The sequence below is a fragment of the Pteropus alecto genome, unplaced genomic scaffold (assembly GCF_000325575.1).
Source record: "Pteropus alecto unplaced genomic scaffold, ASM32557v1 scaffold396, whole genome shotgun sequence".
Taxonomy (NCBI): Eukaryota; Metazoa; Chordata; class Mammalia; order Chiroptera; family Pteropodidae; genus Pteropus; species Pteropus alecto.
Window position 1 is genome coordinate 149197 of NW_006438082.1, and position 17106 is coordinate 166302.

General features: G+C 58.9%; 1 protein-coding gene across 3 annotated transcripts in view; it reads left to right on the top strand.

Moving 5' to 3' along the window:
• The window catches only part of BGN (biglycan), a 15091-nt gene extending 321 nt beyond the window's left edge, over positions 1–14770 (top strand). The window contains exons 2-9 of one of the 3 annotated variants that reach the window (XM_015592075.2): positions 42–144; positions 9746–9997; positions 10291–10403; positions 10944–11157; positions 11604–11714; positions 11884–11977; positions 12063–12201; positions 13575–14770. In XM_015592075.2, the coding sequence (XP_015447561.1) occupies positions 9748–9997; positions 10291–10403; positions 10944–11157; positions 11604–11714; positions 11884–11977; positions 12063–12201; positions 13575–13772 (1119 nt within the window). In that variant the 5' untranslated portion in view covers positions 42–144; positions 9746–9747 and the 3' untranslated portion in view covers positions 13773–14770. Of the gene's footprint in view, positions 1–9; positions 145–7595; positions 7798–9745; positions 9998–10290; positions 10404–10943; positions 11158–11603; positions 11715–11883; positions 11978–12062; positions 12202–13574 lie in introns of those variants that run through there. The other 2 variants (XM_006915268.3, XM_015592076.2) reach the window with 2 other exon arrangements.
• Positions 14771–17106: the final 2336 nt, after the last annotated feature.

The following is a 17106-nucleotide window of genomic DNA, read 5'->3' on the forward strand; positions in this document are numbered from 1 at the left end:
CCCTCCCACCTCCAGTCTCCCTCTCTCCACGAACTGCCCAGGAGTGAGCAGCTGCCCTGGAGGGCCTGACGGACAGACACACGGTCTGCTGGACACCCAAGCCTGCCAACTAGCCGGTCTACACCCAGTGCTTCCTCTCCCCAGGTAAGCCGCCCACACCAGACACTCACTGTCCCTGCTGCCCTCGATGTCGCATCCCTGGCTCTGTTGCCCCCTCACTGTTCTCAAGATGTCCTCGACCCTGACCTTACTGCCCCTATGCTGCCCCTCCATGTCCCTGTCCTTGTCCCCCTGCTCCCTTACCGCCCTCTCTTGTCCCCAGTCTGCTTGCGGATTCCCACGGCACTGCTGCAGGCTCCTGGTCCGTGCCCCTTCATCGCCACCCTGCGGCCCCCTCGGTCCTTGTCCCGGTTCTGCGCCTATTCCCCTCCTTCCAGACGCCTTCTCCACCCCCTTCCCTCTCCCTTCTGACCTCGCTCAGCTCAGCTCCATGTCTGCCCTCTCTGCCTCCCCCTTGGGCTTCCTCCCCTTGGCTGCCGCCCCAGAGCATCACCAAAGCGTGGCTGGGTGGCTGGTACCCCAGCTCTGCCAGTTGCCCTCACCCTTCACTCCAAGGCTCCAGGAGTACCCTGCACTCCCGCTGGCCTCTCTCGGCATGCTTGGGCATCTCCTCGCTTGCTCAGGGTTTCTCTCCTGGCTCAGGTCAGGAGGACCTTTAGGTACTCGCCGGAGCTCAGGCCAGGGAGCTGTCCCCACCGCCTGGGACCAGACGTTGGCAGGGGCTCAGAGACTTGGTTCTCCAGGCACGCCCCAGGCACCCTGCCCAGATATTCCTCGCTTACCCACAGGCTAATGCCCTGCCTCTATCTATCTACTTCTGGGCGAGGTGTGGGTCCACAGAGCCCTGGCCACCGGGGCCCTTGGTGGGGCTGCCTGGGTGGCTCAATCCCATCTCCCCAGAACCCCGATTGATTGGGACTCAGAATTGGGGGTCAGGCGGAGAGAAACTCAGGCAACTGTGCTGTGTTATCCTGAGCAGGCATGGCTTGGGGCCCCATAGGGCTTCTGAGGACCCTGGGGTAAATGTGGGGCCACAGTCCCACTTCCGAGCTGGTACACCATCGTCCCAGGAGGGATACCTTTAGGGATAGGTGAGCTTCAGTAGCTCCCTGACGAGGTGCCCTGTCTCCTAAAGGCAGCCCAGCCACGGGTGCATGGGGCATCTTTGGAATGGAGAGAGAGCCCCAGGTCTGAAACAAAGTATAGCTACGAGGTTGCACCCAGGGCCCTTTGGGAAGGGAGGAGTGGTTCCTGCCAGTCCCACCCCGACTCCATCCATTGTACAGAGGGGGCAACTGAGGCCCAGAGAGAGCTAGGAACCTACTCACAATCTCAACCAGTCAGGGGCAGAGCTGGGGTCAGAACCCAGGGCTTCTGACTGACGAACTCTGGCTATTGACCCCATTCCACCTAGGGAACCCTCAAAGTCACTTGAGCACTAATGATGATAGCCTGTGGTCAAGTGTACTGCATGACGATCAGAGTGGGAGTTGGCAGGGCCATTGGCCCCTGTCCTGCAAGCTTTGGAGATGGCTGGCGTGTAAAGGGGCCTGTCAAGGGACCCAGGAGAGGAGCAAGGGAGAACGAAGCTCTCTGGGTGTGCCCCTGAGTACTCTGGAAGGTTGGGGAATGAGTGCACCCCTCTTGCTACACCATGGGTGGGTTTGGGGCCTGGGCACTGGTTAGTGAGGGCCACTGAGCCGAGCAGGAGGCCCAGGGTCCTCCAGAGCAGGGACGTGGGTAGCGTTACATGGGGCAGACCTCACTCAAGCCAGGGAGATTGTTCTTGAATAGTCGTCAGAAGAGCTGCTCAGGTTGCAGATGTGGCCAGTCCCACCTTTCTTCAGGAGGCTCCTTGCCTATGTGTGAGCAAAGAAGGGTCCCAGGGATTTATATCCAGGTGTACGGGTTCATGTGGAGTGAGAACGCGTGCACACAACTGCCTATGTGCAGGTGAGCGCCTCCTGGTGACGTGCCGCTGCCTGTGCCATCCACACCCTGGGAGAGCTGGTGCTGGGGTAGAGCTCTTCACATGCAGCTTGCTTATGTGTGGTTACCATGGATAGAGGGGCCTGTGAGGGCAGGACCGTGTGGGTGCATTGAAAGGAAGGCATAGAGTCTCCTCCAAGCCACTGGAGCCAGGCAGCAGGAGCAGGCTGGGAACCAGGGAGCAGAGAGGGCTGCTGTACTGAGCCAGGCTGCTGAGTGGCTGCTCTTTCTCACCTTCAAACTTCAAGGACCCAGGTTCCAATGGGCATTGATCTTCCCAATGCTTTCGTGCTCTGCCTACCCTGGAGCAGGGTCCGGGGTCCTCATTGTGTAGAAGGGGAATTGGAGGCCCAGCCCCTTCACCAATGGGTTTGATGGCAGTTCTGTGTCTGTCCATTTTAGAGGCCCAGAAATTTGGGGTGGCGACCCTCTGATTATTGTGCGGAGTGACTTTAGAGCATTGGCTCGAATTTCTCCCCCCATCCCACTGGCAGCCCTGGCCCACTGAAGGGGCATGAATAGGGAAGGAAAGGAGGAAAGAGGGTGTTTATAAGACAAGAGTTTCCTTTCTTCAGTAACATCCTACCGTCACTCAAGACAACGGAATGTCCCTTCCAGCACCACCATCGAGTCTCCAGAAGAGGGCGTTGTAATGAGTCCACATGCGAGGATCTGCATGCAGAGGCTTCCAAGGGGGCTTCCCTTTCTTCTCACCACCACCTTGGTCTCTGAAGCCCCGCCTGCTGCAGCCTGTGCCTGCAGGGGCACATCCGGGACCCCTCACCATTTTTGCTCATCCACCAACATCCCTGGTTGTTAGAGAACTTCCCAGGCCCACAGAAACTCCCTCCTGCTCCTCCTTCTTACTCTCCCAGAGTAAGAGAGCTTGAACCCTGCCCGGAGCTGCCCCATCTCTGCCGGCCCTGCTGGTGGGAGGGGCACACCAGCCCAAAGGCTTGCCTCAAATCGAGGCATGAGGGGAGCAGTGGCTCTCCGGGGTACCCTCCTGTGAGCTGTGGGGTGGGGGTTAGCACGGGTCCCCTCTGAAGGCAGGCAGACCCAGACCCTGACAGTTCTGTCCCCTCCCCTCCCTCACACACTAGGCCATCCATAGAACCCTTTCTGTAAATCCCATCTTAAAGGAAGCCAGTGGGGGAGGAGCAGAGGGGACTGCTTTGGGGTGGTGGTGAAGGTGTTTGTTCAGTCCTGCCCCAGGCCTGAGGCCCGCTGAGGGTAACTGGCCAGTCCCATGACGAGGCCTTTCTCCAGCCTTCCAGACCAGCTTCCCAGATCTCCCTGGGGCTGTGCTTCATCTCTCCACTTTGCAAAGGGGAGGTCCCAAGGTAAAGGCCCTTCCCCCACCTGGAGCCTATAGCTCCAGTGTCCCCAGGGCCTCCTTTGACCCCACTGGGACTTCAGGCTCCCGGGAGCTACCCCAGCCTCAACCTGTTTAACCTGTCCCTCCACCGTCTTTGCTTTGGGTCGGGGTAGCTCCTGGGGCTGCCTTAGAGGGTGTCTTCTTGCCCAGAGCCCACAAGCTTCAGCTTTCTCGGATGCTACTCAGCTCCCATCGCAGGCTGCAGAGCAGCACCAACATCATTGACACCCCTGAGCTCAGTGAAGGGGTGGCACCAATGACTAGAGGCTGTCCCCTCCCTGTGGTGACACATCTCTCAGGTTTAGGAGGCAGTGGGCTGGGAAAGGTCCCAAACTCTGTGTGACTCTGAACTCACACAGTTCTCTCCTCTAGGGGGTCGGATGGCCAATGGTGGACACAACGGTAGGAGGCTTGAGTGACAACAAGATTGGGGATATGGAGAACAGAAGGTGGACTTGAAGGAGAGGGGCAGAAGGCAGAGAGAGGCTGTCTCTGGCGGCCCTGTTGCAGGAGACAAGGAAAGTTCAAGAGGCAGACGCGAGTGTGACTTTGATCTTCTCCACAGTCCCAGTTGGGCCTTCATTATGGTCCCCTGGATCCTAGAGGCCACCCAGCTGCAAAGAGGCCTGCAGCACAGGAGTCCTGGGAGGGGCTGAAAGTGAACGGGTCCCAGAGCCTCGGACTGGATGCGGACGGCTGGGTCCCACCCCAGCCAGAGCCCCTGACGGAGAGCTCGGACCCCGTGCAGGGAAGGAGCTGCGGGAAACCCTGGACCCAGGAAGAGAAGAGGCTATAGTCCTCCTTCCGGGGTGCCTGGCAGCTCTCCTGCTGTGAGAGCTTGGCCAAACTCTCTTGCCTTGGTCTGGCTCAGTGAGAGAACTAGGCAGGCAAGGCCCCAGGCTCTGGGAGCCAGGCTGAGAACATCACCATGGGTGACGGGGAGAGGGGGTCTGATGTCTGCTGGGACCTAAAATGCTCAGGGGAACATCCTTGGTCTGCCAGGATGATGGCTTTTCCAGGCGACTTCCTTGCAGACTGAGGCAGAGCTGGCTTGGTGGGTGTGCTGACACTGAAACATTGCCACCAGACCCATCAACAAAGGGGGTGGGCCCCTCAGGCAGTGGGAAGCTATTGATGATGGCAACCAGAGAGAGAGGTGCCATGTTTCCAAAGGATTCATGAGACGAGCAAGGGGGTATGGGACCCACAGAGCAGGTCCCAGCTTTCCAGAAGCCTCGCTTCCCCCACAGTCTGAAGGAGCCGCCAAGGGGTCTTCTCCAGGGCCCCAGGGGCTGCTCTGCCCCCGTACAGCCCAAGGAGACTGGGATCTTGTAGCTTTGGGGCCTGCAGCAAAGTCTGTGATTGATGGTAGAGAGTGGAGCCAGACACATGGGCAAGTAGACAGACAGACGGTGGAGTCCCAGCTCTATCATTTCCCCACTGTGTGGCCTTGGGCAAGAGTTTTGGGCAAACTCTGAGCCTCAGCTTACCCACTTGTCAAGTGGTAAAAACAAGTGCTTTCTTCTTACGGTCTTTGTGAAATCACTCGAGTCCCCTACCCCGCCGTAGGAGGTAATAGCATCCTCCCTCTTCCTCAAAGATTCTAGAACGTGGTGAGGAGGAGCTCAGGATTTCTTTAGTGAGTAGGAGTAGGAAGGACACACAGCTCAGGCGTGGAAGGACTAGGAAACTCAGGACCCCCAGCTGACCTGGATCAGCTGCTGCCTGACTCCTACGCTCCTGCTTTCCAGAGGTTTCCTGGCAGAGGTGGGGCAGGCATGTTGGCTTTCCTTGATGTTGTGAGGAGGAAGATCTGGCTTGACCAGCACCAGCCACCTCGCCACCTCCCCAGTGCCAGCCCTTTGCAGTCAATGGGCTGGTTCCCTGCGGTCTCTGATGCCCATGTCCAGGTAGAGTCTATCCCTGAAGACCTGGCTCTGTGCAGTCATCCCATCAGCGCCAGGGCCGCAACAGGGAAGATCTGCCCTAGCAAGCCACACTTTGGCATCTGCTCCTCTCGTAGCCTGGAGGGCATGCTGAGGCAATGGTGATGGGTTAAGGGTGGCTAGGGTACAGACGCAGACAGGGTGGGGCTCAGGGTGCAACCCCGCCCCACTCCTGCCACCAGGCCCTCATGCAATCATTCCCACGTGCACGCACACACATGGGCTTCAGCACACCCGTGGATGGCACCCATCCCCTCTCTCTGGTTGACACTCAAGTGCTGATTAGAGCTGATGGAGGCCAGGTGGGCTGAGTAGGGAGCAGTTGGTGTCAGCCTGGGCAGTACCCCTGCCTACGGCCTGCTAGTTGAAGCTAGACCCAGAGGATTTGGTGAATGGGGTGGGGCGGGGAGAAGGAAGGCCACCCTAAATATCCTGTTTCCTTCTCACCCCTCCCCACCCACACAGTCCCAGGGGCCTTGCAGGGCTGAGTGGAAGGTGGCAGGCATGTCAGAGTTCAGGTCGGGTGGCTCAGTGAGGCCAGACACCCCAGGCTGAGGCCACGGGACAGTGCCTGGCGTCTGCAACTTGGCAGCTGTGGGCCACACATCTGCCGGCAAGCTCCCAGGGCATGCCAGACCTCAAGTTCTGCTCCCGCCGCCCTTGGCCTGGCCTGAATGCCTGGCACGGCCCCTCCATGTTCTCAGAGGCTGCCAAGGCGTCTTGTTTGGCTGTGACCTGGAGCAGTCCTGCTCAGAGGACTGCGCTGACTTTCAAAGGGCCAGACAAGGAGGGCCCTATTGGGCCGGAGGCGCAGGCTCCAGGAAGCCCAGCCTCTTCCCTCGTTCACACCTGTGGGCGCCAGGCCTCACGGCCATTACCATTTCTTTCCTTTACTCTGAGAAGGTGGGGTCCAGGGAGCTCAGAGCACAGTATGATGGGGCTCGAGGCCCTCCATGCAGTTCTTGTGGACACACCCAAGGAAGCCAATGAAAGGAAACTGAGGCCCGGAGGCCCAGGTAGTGTGGCAGGTGGGGTCGGGGGGACTTGCCGTGAGTCTCACAGTATCTGTCCATAGGGGCCTCCTACTTCTTGGGCTTCATCCCTCCTGCCTCCTCCATGTGTGTGTGCATGAAAAGGGGGTGCGGTAGGAGATGATGAGGAAGAAGGAAGGGCCACGCTCAAAGTGGGCAACTGGGCCTGTCTACAGCCCTACAGCCCCCCACCCTGACCACCACCAGCCTCAGATTTCTCCTCCAGGCTCTCTGCACTGTCCGTACAGAGCTAGCCACCCAGAGATGCCCGTTACCCCTACGCTGAGCTGAGGGGCACTGCAGAGGCCTGAAAACTCAGAGCCTGGAGTTGCCCAAGCTGGACTTCAAGTTTCAGGCTGAGTAACTTGGGAAAAGTCTTTTCCTGTTTCTAGACCTCAGTTTTCTCTTCCATAAAATGGAGATAATAACCGCTTGATTCAGGGGAGCCTTCCTTCTGGGCATCCCCTCGAGGCTCCTCCCTGGCTCCTTCTGGCTCTGTGGGGGTCTCTTGCCACCTCCTGCAGGCTTGGTGTCCGGCTGGCCCCCTCCCCTCTGCATAGTTCTGGCTGAGTCTTGTGCCAGTTCCTCGAGGGGAAATGAGGGCTGTGCTGGGAAGCCCGCCCGGCCCCCACCCGGCCAGCCTGCCCACTTCCTGGCCCAGCCAGGAACCGGGGAGAACCAGCCAAACCTTGTCCTCTGCCTCTGTCACGGGGCCCTGGTATAGGTCTCCAAGCCCTCAGCTTCCCTTCCCCTCACAGTGAGCTTGCGCTGGAGCCAGCCTGGCCCCCAGATGCAGCGACATCAGGCACAGCTGCTTTGAGCTGGCTCAACTCCTCTAGAGTCCCCATCCCCCCAGGGCAGGTCCCATGAGACCCACTGATTGGCCTTCCCAGCACTTTTCCATCGTCTCCCCTGGTGGAGGGGCTAGATGCCAGAGCAGAGTTTTCTGTGAAGACTCCCAGCCCCCTCCAGCCCCAACAGGCTGGAGGGGGCCTATCTATACCTGCTTCTTTCCACAGTCTCCCCTGGGCCTGGCAAGACCATACCACCCCACCCCCACCTGCCCAGGTGGACTGTGGATCCCAGAGCCTTCCAAGGCTCCCGCTGGGCATTCCAGCCCTGACTCATCCCCCCTGTGAGGTGGCGGCTTTGGCAGGGGTGCCAGACAAGGGGGGAGCAGGCTCCTCCTTCTCTCCCATTTCCTCTTGCTCCCCTGCCTTCATCCACCCCTTCTTGTTCTCTTCCACCGCTCCTCCTCTTCCCAGCCCTGGGCATCCAGTGGCACCTGGGCAAGGGCCCCTCGAGGTGGCAACAGACACGAGAGGCCTAGGGCTGCCCTGCTCTGCCCTGGGAGTTGCAAATTTGGGGAAAGAAGGAAGGACACGTTTTCCAGGTAGGCGAGCCCGGGGCCTTCTCCCTACTCTGTGCCAAGGCCTTTTGGGGGTCCCCTGGGTCCTGCTTGGCCAGCCTGGGGCTGGCAGAACCTGGGGTGTGACCGAAGGAGCCAGGGAGGCTGGGTGCTTCCCCTCTCTTTGCTGTGTCACCTAGGGTGGGCAGGTAGCTTCTCTGAGCCTGTCACTGGAGGCCACACACTCAGGAGGGCTGACAGGACCTGCCGGGGGCACTCTGGGGCTGGCTTTGCAGCTTAGTCAGCTGAACCATGTCCTGGGCCCTGGGGTCTCCATGCACCGGCTACCAGAAATACTACTCCATTCCATCCCTGCCTCTCTGTTCTCAGGGATGGTGGGAACCAGGGCAGGACATGGGACCTGCTAGGAGGGGCAGGAGGAGTGCAGGAGTGGGCAGCAAGACAATAATGGATGGGAATCTCAAGTAGCAGAGCAATGTGCTCAGGCCTGGAGGTGGCCCTAGGCCCCATTAGCCAGCCCAGCCCCACGTCAACTGGGCCTGCTCAGAACAGCAACAGATAGGGCCAAGCTCCTCTTAAGGTGCTGGCCTAGAGTGGGCGGAGCCCTCCAACCCCAGAACCTCCCTTCCACCACTGCAGACAGCGATCAGGCTCAGGGGGCTCCCAGCCCCACTGATGCTCCAAACAACCCCTTTGCTGGCCTAGATGGGCCCCAAGTGAGGGGCCTTCCTGGAGTGGAGCCAATTCAGGTGTGCAGGAGGCCCTGGCACCCAGGGCAGCCCCAGTGCCCCCCCTTGCCCCCCACTCCCAAGCCTGGGAGGCAAGCTGGGCGGGCACTGTTATTTCTGTTTAACAGATAGGGAAAATGAGGCTGGGATTTCCCTGGAAATCCTTGTAGGTGGGGGTGATGGGAGAGGCGGAAGCTCCAGCTCTTTCCTGTATGGAGACTTCCAGCAGAGGGGCCTCTGGCTGGGGGGTGGCCTCTGCTGGAGGAAGAAGGAGGCAGGCAGATGTGGGTGCTGGAGGCAAGCTCAGACAGGGAAGGTCACCCCCAACCTCACCCTACTGCCAGGCCTGGGGGGGGCCTCCAGACAAGCCTGACCCTGTCTGCCACCCTGGAGGCAGTCTACTCCACTGGGGGGCCAGGCCATGGGCAGAAGGAAGGTTAGGAGCAAATGTGGGAGCCCCAGGGCTCCGTGGCTGAGCCAGAGGAAGGCTTGTGGGCCAGGGGAGGAAGCCGAGGTCCCTGGAAGCCATGGGGAAGTGAGTATGGGGCCGCTCCCCCTCCACCTTGGCAATTTCACTCATGGCCTGAAAGGATGTCCCTAAAGGATGTCCCTCTTTCTCCACCCTGACCCTGGGGGTACCCTAGGTCTTGCCCCAACCTGTCCAGCCTCGTGCCTTGGCCTCTTAACTTTCTTCGGAAAATGTGGGTGCACTGCAAGGTGGGGGGCTCAGGCAGGAAATGAAGCGACTCATAATCCCCTAACTCAACCCTGACTGTGTCCACATTGACTTGAACATGTGGGATTGGCCCTGACCACAGTGGGATCTTCAAAGCGTGGGGGAGCAAATGGTTGGGTTTCTCTCTCTGCCTTCTCCAGTTACCTCACTGACCCCACAGGCAGCTGCCGAGTGACTCAGTGGTGTGTATGTTTGGGGGAGGGGTGCCGTAGACTCGCTAACTAGGAAGACACTGCATCACCCACTGAAGCCAAGTCCTTCCTGGGAGCAGAGGGAAGTGGAAGGAGGTGCCCCCATCCTGCCAGGTGCCTCCTGGCTACCCACACCCCTTCCCTCTGCCGCTCAGGCTCAGGGTCTGACTGTCCCCAGTGATGGATGGAGGATACAGTTCCAACACACATAGAACCCAAGCCTGTAGTGTTGGGACAGTTGCCAGAAAAGGGCCCAGAGGATGGGCATGGGTACTGCCGAGTCCTCCTGCTGACCTCTCCTTGTCCTGGCCTCCTAGGCATGTCCACTATGTGGCCCCTCTGGCTCCTCACGTCCCTGCTGGCCCTGAGCCAGGCCTTGCCCTTTGAACAGAAGGGCTTCTGGGACTTCACCCTGGACGATGGGCTGCCCATGCTGAATGACGAGGAAGCTTCGGGTGCCGACACAACCTCGGGCGTCCCGGACCTGGACTCCCTCACGCCCACCTACAGCGCCATGTGTCCTTTCGGCTGCCACTGTCATCTACGGGTTGTTCAGTGCTCTGACCTGGGTCAGTTGTGGGGTCGGGTCGGGAGGGACATGTGAAGCCCTGTGGTATGGGAAGAGTGGGAACAGTGATGGGATGACCCCAAGCAGGCTTCGGGATCCTGATTTCAGTGTGGAAGGGTGTCCAGTTGTCCGGTTGCAAGCCAGTAGGGAGTGAGAAGGGCCAGCTCTGGAGCTTCCGCCAGTCTGTGGTGGAGTCCCTGGGTGCACGTCTGTGTGCGTGTGAGTCCCGGTGCTCTGAGCCGCTCTGGGGCTTTAGCCGGGGCTCACACTGGTGATGGCGGTACTGGCCTCCAGGTCTGAAGGCTGTGCCCAAGGAGATCTCACCGGACACCACACTGCTGGACCTGCAGAACAACGACATCTCTGAGCTCCGGAAGGACGACTTCAAAGGTCTCCAGCACCTCTATGTAAGCCCGCCGGCCCCTGTCAAGGGGCTGCAAGGAGGTGGGCGATCTGCAGCTGACGGGTTGGGTCCAGATGAGTATGAGCACATATGTGTGGGGTGCAAGAGGGGACCAAAACCATGGAGTCCTGAGAGATGTCTGGAGGTGGGCATGGTGGGAGTGCCCAGGGTCAGTGTCACGTGTGTGAGTGCCAGCAACAACAAGTACAGGACAGGATCACTCAGCCCAATTCTCTTTTTGGCAGGAAACCTTTTCTTTTATTGGTTCCTCCCAGGAACACAGCAGAACAGAGTTCTATGGGGAAACTGAGGCTCGGAGAAGCACTGGGCTATGCTAGGCAGTCGTGGCATTGCCGGGCCCAAGTGCTGGCTCCCCGCTCTACACTCTGCCCGCTAGCACAGACAGGTCTCCTTGAGGCCCAGCTAGGACTCAGACATCTATGAAGTTCCAATAATCATCAGTTCAGGTGGCAGAGGAGGGAGAGGAGAGGGTGGGTGGGCTGGGAAGTTGGTGCCTTCAACTCCGATGGCGGCCCCACCTCAGGCCCTCGTCCTGGTGAACAACAAGATCTCCAAGATCCATGAGAAGGCCTTCAGCCCCCTGCGGAAGCTGCAGAAGCTCTACATCTCCAAGAACCACCTGGTGGAGATCCCTCCAAACTTGCCCAGCTCCCTGGTGGAGCTCCGCATCCATGACAACCGCATTCGCAAGGTGCCCAAGGGCGTGTTCAGCGGGCTGCGCAATATGAACTGCATTGGTGAGTGTGCCCCGGCCCCAGACAGTTCTCACTCTGGCGGTCAGCAAGAGGGGTCACGGAGAGGGGCCTCTTCCAGCCAGAATGGGTCTCATGGAACGTTCTGGAGTCTTGCGTAGGGGTATGCCCCAGAGCCACCAAAGCAAGCTGAAGAGAAACCGAGGGTCCATAGAGAGAAGGAAAGGAAAGGTCCAATGCCATCAGCCAGCCGCCCTCCCTTTCTTCTTCCCCCCCGGCCCTTGAGGCCGATGCCAGGCCCAGTGCCCTTGGGGTCTAGTGCTCTTGAACAGCTAGGAATTTACAATTTTCTCAATAAATCAGTGGAACTGCTTTCAGGGGCAGATTAGGAAGTGGATGATTAGCAGTCCAAGCCAGGAAGCCAACAGGCCCCGGGGTGTGCGGGCAATTGCTCAGCTCTGGTTCCGCGGCTGAGGAGGCCTCTCTCCTAGAGATGGGCGGGAATCCCCTGGAGAACAGTGGCTTTGAACCTGGAGCCTTCGATGGCCTGAAGCTGAACTACCTGCGCATCTCTGAGGCCAAGCTCACCGGCATCCCCAAAGGTAGGAGGCAGCCCTTCCGTCCCACACTGGGCAGAGCTGGGGGCCTGGAGACTTCTGGAGCCACCTGGCCTCCTCAGGGAGGGCCTCAGCAGCCCTCCCGCCTCCCTACACACAGCACCAGCCCCCATACCCCTGCATTCATCTTAGAGCACCCTTTTTTTTCCGGCAGATCTTCCTGAGACCCTGAATGAACTCCACCTGGACCACAACAAAATCCAGGCTATCGAGCTGGAGGACCTGCTCCGCTACTCCAAGTTGTACAGGTGGGCTGGGAAACCCAGGGTGTGCCCCACCCCACAGTCCTCCTCTCCTTTGGCCTCACAAGACATCTCATCCACCCCTTCACAGGTTGGGCCTAGGCCACAACCAGATTCGAATGATAGAGAATGGGAGCCTGAGTTTTCTGCCCACGCTGAGGGAGCTGCACTTGGACAATAACAAGCTGTCCAGGGTGCCCACTGGCCTTCCAGATCTCAAGCTCCTCCAGGTAAGAGGTGCGGGGGTGGGGGGAGGGCAACCCCCAGTGCTGAGTTCTCTAAGACTGTAGAGCAGCCCATGTCCCCAGGGCAGTTTCTCAGCCCTCTGCCCCTCCTGGCGCAGACCTAGCATGTGCGGGGCCCAGGTACAGAGTGGAATGGCACTTTGCTGTACAAGTGGCAAGCCGCGTAGTCTGGCCACTTCCCCCTGCTCTCTCTGCTTCTGCCTCCTCATCTGAAAATGAGCCGTCACGAGGACCCCTTCCTCGGTGCCAACAGTTTTTCCTGAGGAAGAGGAGGAGGAGAGCCGGACAGCAAGGGGGGCAGGGCACAGGTGGAGAGAGGTTGTGACGGATGAGCAGGAGGTGGCCTGGTAGATATTGGAGCTGAAGGTCTCCCGAGTGGGTGGGGCACCAGAAAGGTGTGTCAGGGCCTGGGAGGTCAGGGAATAGTGAGGGCATGGGAGTGCACAGATGTGCAAAGACAGGGACAGCCCAGGACAGGAAGTCAGCTGATGGGGGTTGGTACAGGGCTTTGCCTGGAGTTCTCTCAGGGGCTCCATCTCTGGGTTGGTTTCCAGTCACGCGGGTGAACTTGGCCTTGCCCAGCCCTGTTCTGGCCCTTAGTCTCTTCCTCAGCCCCATTCACTCGTGCTGGGAGACCTGCCATTCCCACGCACTGTACAAATGACTCAAGCTGACCCTTGGGTGGGGGACAGCCTGGCTGCAGTAGTAGCATCAGCAGAAGCAGCAACGCTAGAGTGCTGTCCTCTAGTGGCCGGTTCTTCTCCGCCTCTAGAGGGCGTTGCTACAGACTGAGCACCTCCCACCATCACTGGGCTTCTTAACCAACCCCCCTCCTGTCCCGTCTGCCCCTCCCCTAGACAGGGGCTTCAGGGAGTCTGAGGAGGTCCGTAGAGGGCAAGTGCCCCTGAGGACTGGGAGGAAAAGGTCACCCTGCAGGCTTTTTCTCATGCTCCCGGGTCCCTGGAGTGAGAGGCTGCTTCCCTAGGGGCAGGCCCAGAGCCTGGGGAACTCAGAGGGAAGCCCAAGGGCTCTCTCTGAGCCCAAAGTGCTATCTTTCCTGCATGGACGGCCCAACCTCATCCTTTGCTCCCATGTGCTCCTCACCTCCCACCCACCACCCACCACACCCCACCCGAGCCCCTCTTCCTGGCCCCTGGTCACAAACCCGCCTGACCACCATAGACAAGCTTCTGTTTGCTCCTCCCCACGGTGGGAGAACCACATCCAGGCTCTCAAAGGGCAGTGTGGATGCCATGCAATGGAATGATGCCCATGTGGTGGCCTGGCCAGACTCGTGGAAGGTGGTGAGAACCCCTGGACCACCAGCACTGAGCCTCAGCCATGCTTCTCTATCCTAGGTCGTCTACCTGCACACCAACAACATCACCAAGGTGGGCGTCAACGACTTCTGCCCTGTGGGCTTCGGGGTCAAGCGGGCCTACTACAACGGCATCAGCCTCTTCAACAACCCTGTGCCCTACTGGGAGGTGCAGCCAGCCACCTTCCGCTGCGTCACCGACCGCCTGGCCATCCAATTTGGCAACTACAAAAAGTAGAGGCAGCAGCAGCCTGTGGTGGCCTGGGTGGGGTCTCTGGGGAGCACAGCAGATGTCCTGAAGGGAGAGGCAGAGCAAGGGAGCAAAGCCAGTGCCCAGCTGCACCCAACCCAGCCCCACCCCTGATCCCCAACCCTCACTCGCTACCACCTGACACTCTGTCTCTGGCTCCCAAGTGTGCAGGTGGGGCACGAGGCCCAGACCCCATCACATGTCCCCTTGGCTTCAGAGCTGACCCTGCCCCCCACATCATAGCTGCTGAGAGGCATCCCCACCAAGTTTTCCTCCATTTCACCCTGAAACCAAATTGTCCAGGCTCCATTCCGGAGAAACAACTCCTTGGGTCTGGGGGGCAGGAGGGGACAAGCAGGGATGTAGACAGTGAGCCCATCGCACCTGACTGGTGCACATTCCTCCTCCTCATGAACTTCCAGCTTCCAGCCCTCTTAGCCTGCTCTGTTACCCTTGGCCTCCCAAGGCCCCCCACCTTTATGCAAGGTCATGGCGCATTCACCTGAGCCTCCTTGCCCTACTGGCCTCTGGACCAGTTCTCTTCCTCTCTCTCTCTCTCTGTCTCTCATCCTCTCTCTCTTCTCTCACATCCTTGGGCTGGGTCTGGTCTCTGTCATACTAGGTCCCTGCCCAGCCCTTACCCAGGCAAGCTGGGGAGTGAGGGGCATCTGCCCAGGCCTTTCCCCCAAGCCTGGATGGTCCTGGAGGAGGCAGTGGAGGTGCTGCACCCCATACATGCTCCAGTTAAGAAAGCAAGCACTGGACTCAGTCAGACCCTGGGAGTCTGGCCCCCAGGAGGGGCCCAGCATCCCACTGGAGTCCCAAGCATGCTTTTCATTGTCCCCCTTCCCCCATGATGGCTATGTCTCCCTTCCCCTCGCTTCCGGCCTTTGGTGTGGGGTTTTGAGCAATCACATCCAGCTTGAGGAGGGGCTGCTTCTGAGGTCAGTCGTTGTCTTTCAATTAAAGAAACACTGTGCAATATGGCTCTGTGTGTCGCTGCACTTGGGGTAGCACTGGAGACAGAACAGAAAGGGAGTCATGAGGGGCCACCTTCAGTCAGTTCCCAGGTCCTGCTTCTCTGTGCCCCCTCTAAGCCTGGGGCTTCTTTATTTCTGCTTTTCTTCCTTCCGGTGAAGGCCTGTGGCAACCCCAGGTCCTGGGCTGGAAAGGGTGGGGGGGCCCAAGCAACCAGGTGGAAGGCCTCAGCCTGGCCCCTTTCCCCGCCTTTGAAGTACTTCTGTCACCCCAGCTGTCCTTAGACTGGGTTCCTGAAGCAGGCCAACCAAGGTAGCATCTGTGCTCCCAGAGTGGAGCGTTTGCCAAGCACCTGCAGGCCGCAGAGCACCTGACAGACCCCCTCCCAGGGGAGCCAGGAAATCCTAGGGTGCCCCGACTGCCCCTCGTGCCGAATTCCTGTGTCAGCAGCAGGGGGTGCACTCCAGGTAAGGGTGCTGTGTATGTCTACCTGTGCCCGCCTGGCCTGGGTTCTTGGCACAGCCCCTACCCCATAAGGCACACTGTAGCCAGTAGAGCCAAGCCCAGGTTGCACAGTGCTGGCACCAGCTTCTAAGAGAACACCCAGAGCACAGCCTGGAAGGCCTGGGGACACAGGCCTGCCCCAGAAAGGCCAGTGTCAGGGACAGTCCCCAGAGCAGGGGCCTCTCGGATGGTATGCTCAGAGGCCTGAGGTGGAGGTTGGCTAGAGCCTGGCTGCTCTTCCTTTGTCCCCCACGCAGGGCTTCTTCCTTGGGCGGTGGGAGCCGGGGCTTTCCTGGGCAGCCACAGGCCACCCACAAAAACAAAGCAAGCAGGGCCCACCAGGAGTGGCAGCCCAGGAGAGAAGGAATCCAGAGGCACAGTGCGCTGGCTCCGCGCACACAGCCACGTACCCTTCTGCCTGGACTGGCACCGGGGTGCCTGGAGTTCTTGGGTTTCTCCTTTTGGGGATGGGAGGCGCCACACACCACGGTGGCCCAGTGATAGAATGTCACCCGTCAGCATCATAGCACTATTCTGGGCCATGTGTTCTATAGCCCAGCAATCTCTGCTGAGCTGGGCAGGCTCAGGGCAAGGGCACTGGCCAGGGGCCAGGAGTCAGGCCCTTGGTCAAGTCCCCTCACTGGCCGAGAGGAGGGGCAGTCAGCACAGGGGCCTGGCGGAGAAAGAAACATGGCACCCTTAGGCCGTTTCTCCATGAGCAGGTCTGGGGCGCCTGACCATGTCGTATGGGTCCAACACGGCCACCCACCAGCGTGGGTTTCTGTCTCCTTGCGTCCCTCCCAGGCTTCCTGCCATTCCTTTCCTCTGTGCCTCCCTCTCGCTAGGGATGCAGGTGTTACGACGAGCTAGCAGGACAAGCGTAATCATGTTCATAAGCAAAGAGCTGGGCTCCAGGGAATGTCCTGTAGGCCTGGTGGGTCACCCCTCACAGTAGGGGCCAGTGCCCTGCAGGTGGGTCCAACACTCTGCCCAGAGTAGAGGCTGTGAGGCACCCAGGGGCTCCTTGGGCCCTGAGGCAAGAGTCCAGGGAGGTGAACAGGGCACACTCAGAAGGGCTTGTGGGTCATGGTTGGAAGGGAGGCCTCCACACCCAGAGCAGTTGGTCAAAGACTAATTACTTAGCTTCATTCTGCTATCAAGTATGTTGCCAACTATTAGATCAAGGGTCCCTAATCCCCAGCCCATGGACCAGTACCGATCCGTGGCCTGTTAAGAACCGGACCACACAGCAGGAGATAAGCAGCAGGTCAGCCTCCCCTCCTCAGCTCCACCTCAGTTCATCAGGCATTAGATTCTCATAGGAGCCCCGGTCCCTGATGCCAAAAAGGTTGGAGACCGCTGGTCTATAGGATGTGTACTGTCTCCCTTTTGATCTTTCTTGCCTCAGACTTCTCTTCTCCTTACTTACTATGCTCTGGTTTCATTGGTCCCTACATTGATCCTGAAACATACTAGACATGCCCGTATGTCAGAGCTTTTGCACTTGCTTATTTCTCTGCCTGCAACAGTCTTCCCAAAGTTATTCAAATTCTTTCTCTTTAGGCTTCTGCTCAAAGGTCATCTTCTCTCTCTGTGTGTGTTTAAACTAACCTACTTAAAGCAGCAACAGTTCCCACTGTCAGTGCTTATCACCATCTGTCATAATTTATCTATTTGTTTATTTTTCTCTTGTATATCTTCCCCCACAAGAAAGTAAGGTTCATGAGAACAGGAATTTTGTTTCTTTTGTTCTTTGCTATCTCTCCAGAACCTGAACAGTGCCTACAATGTTATAAACACTGAATAACTATTGAGTTAAATGAATATATACAAGTCTGGG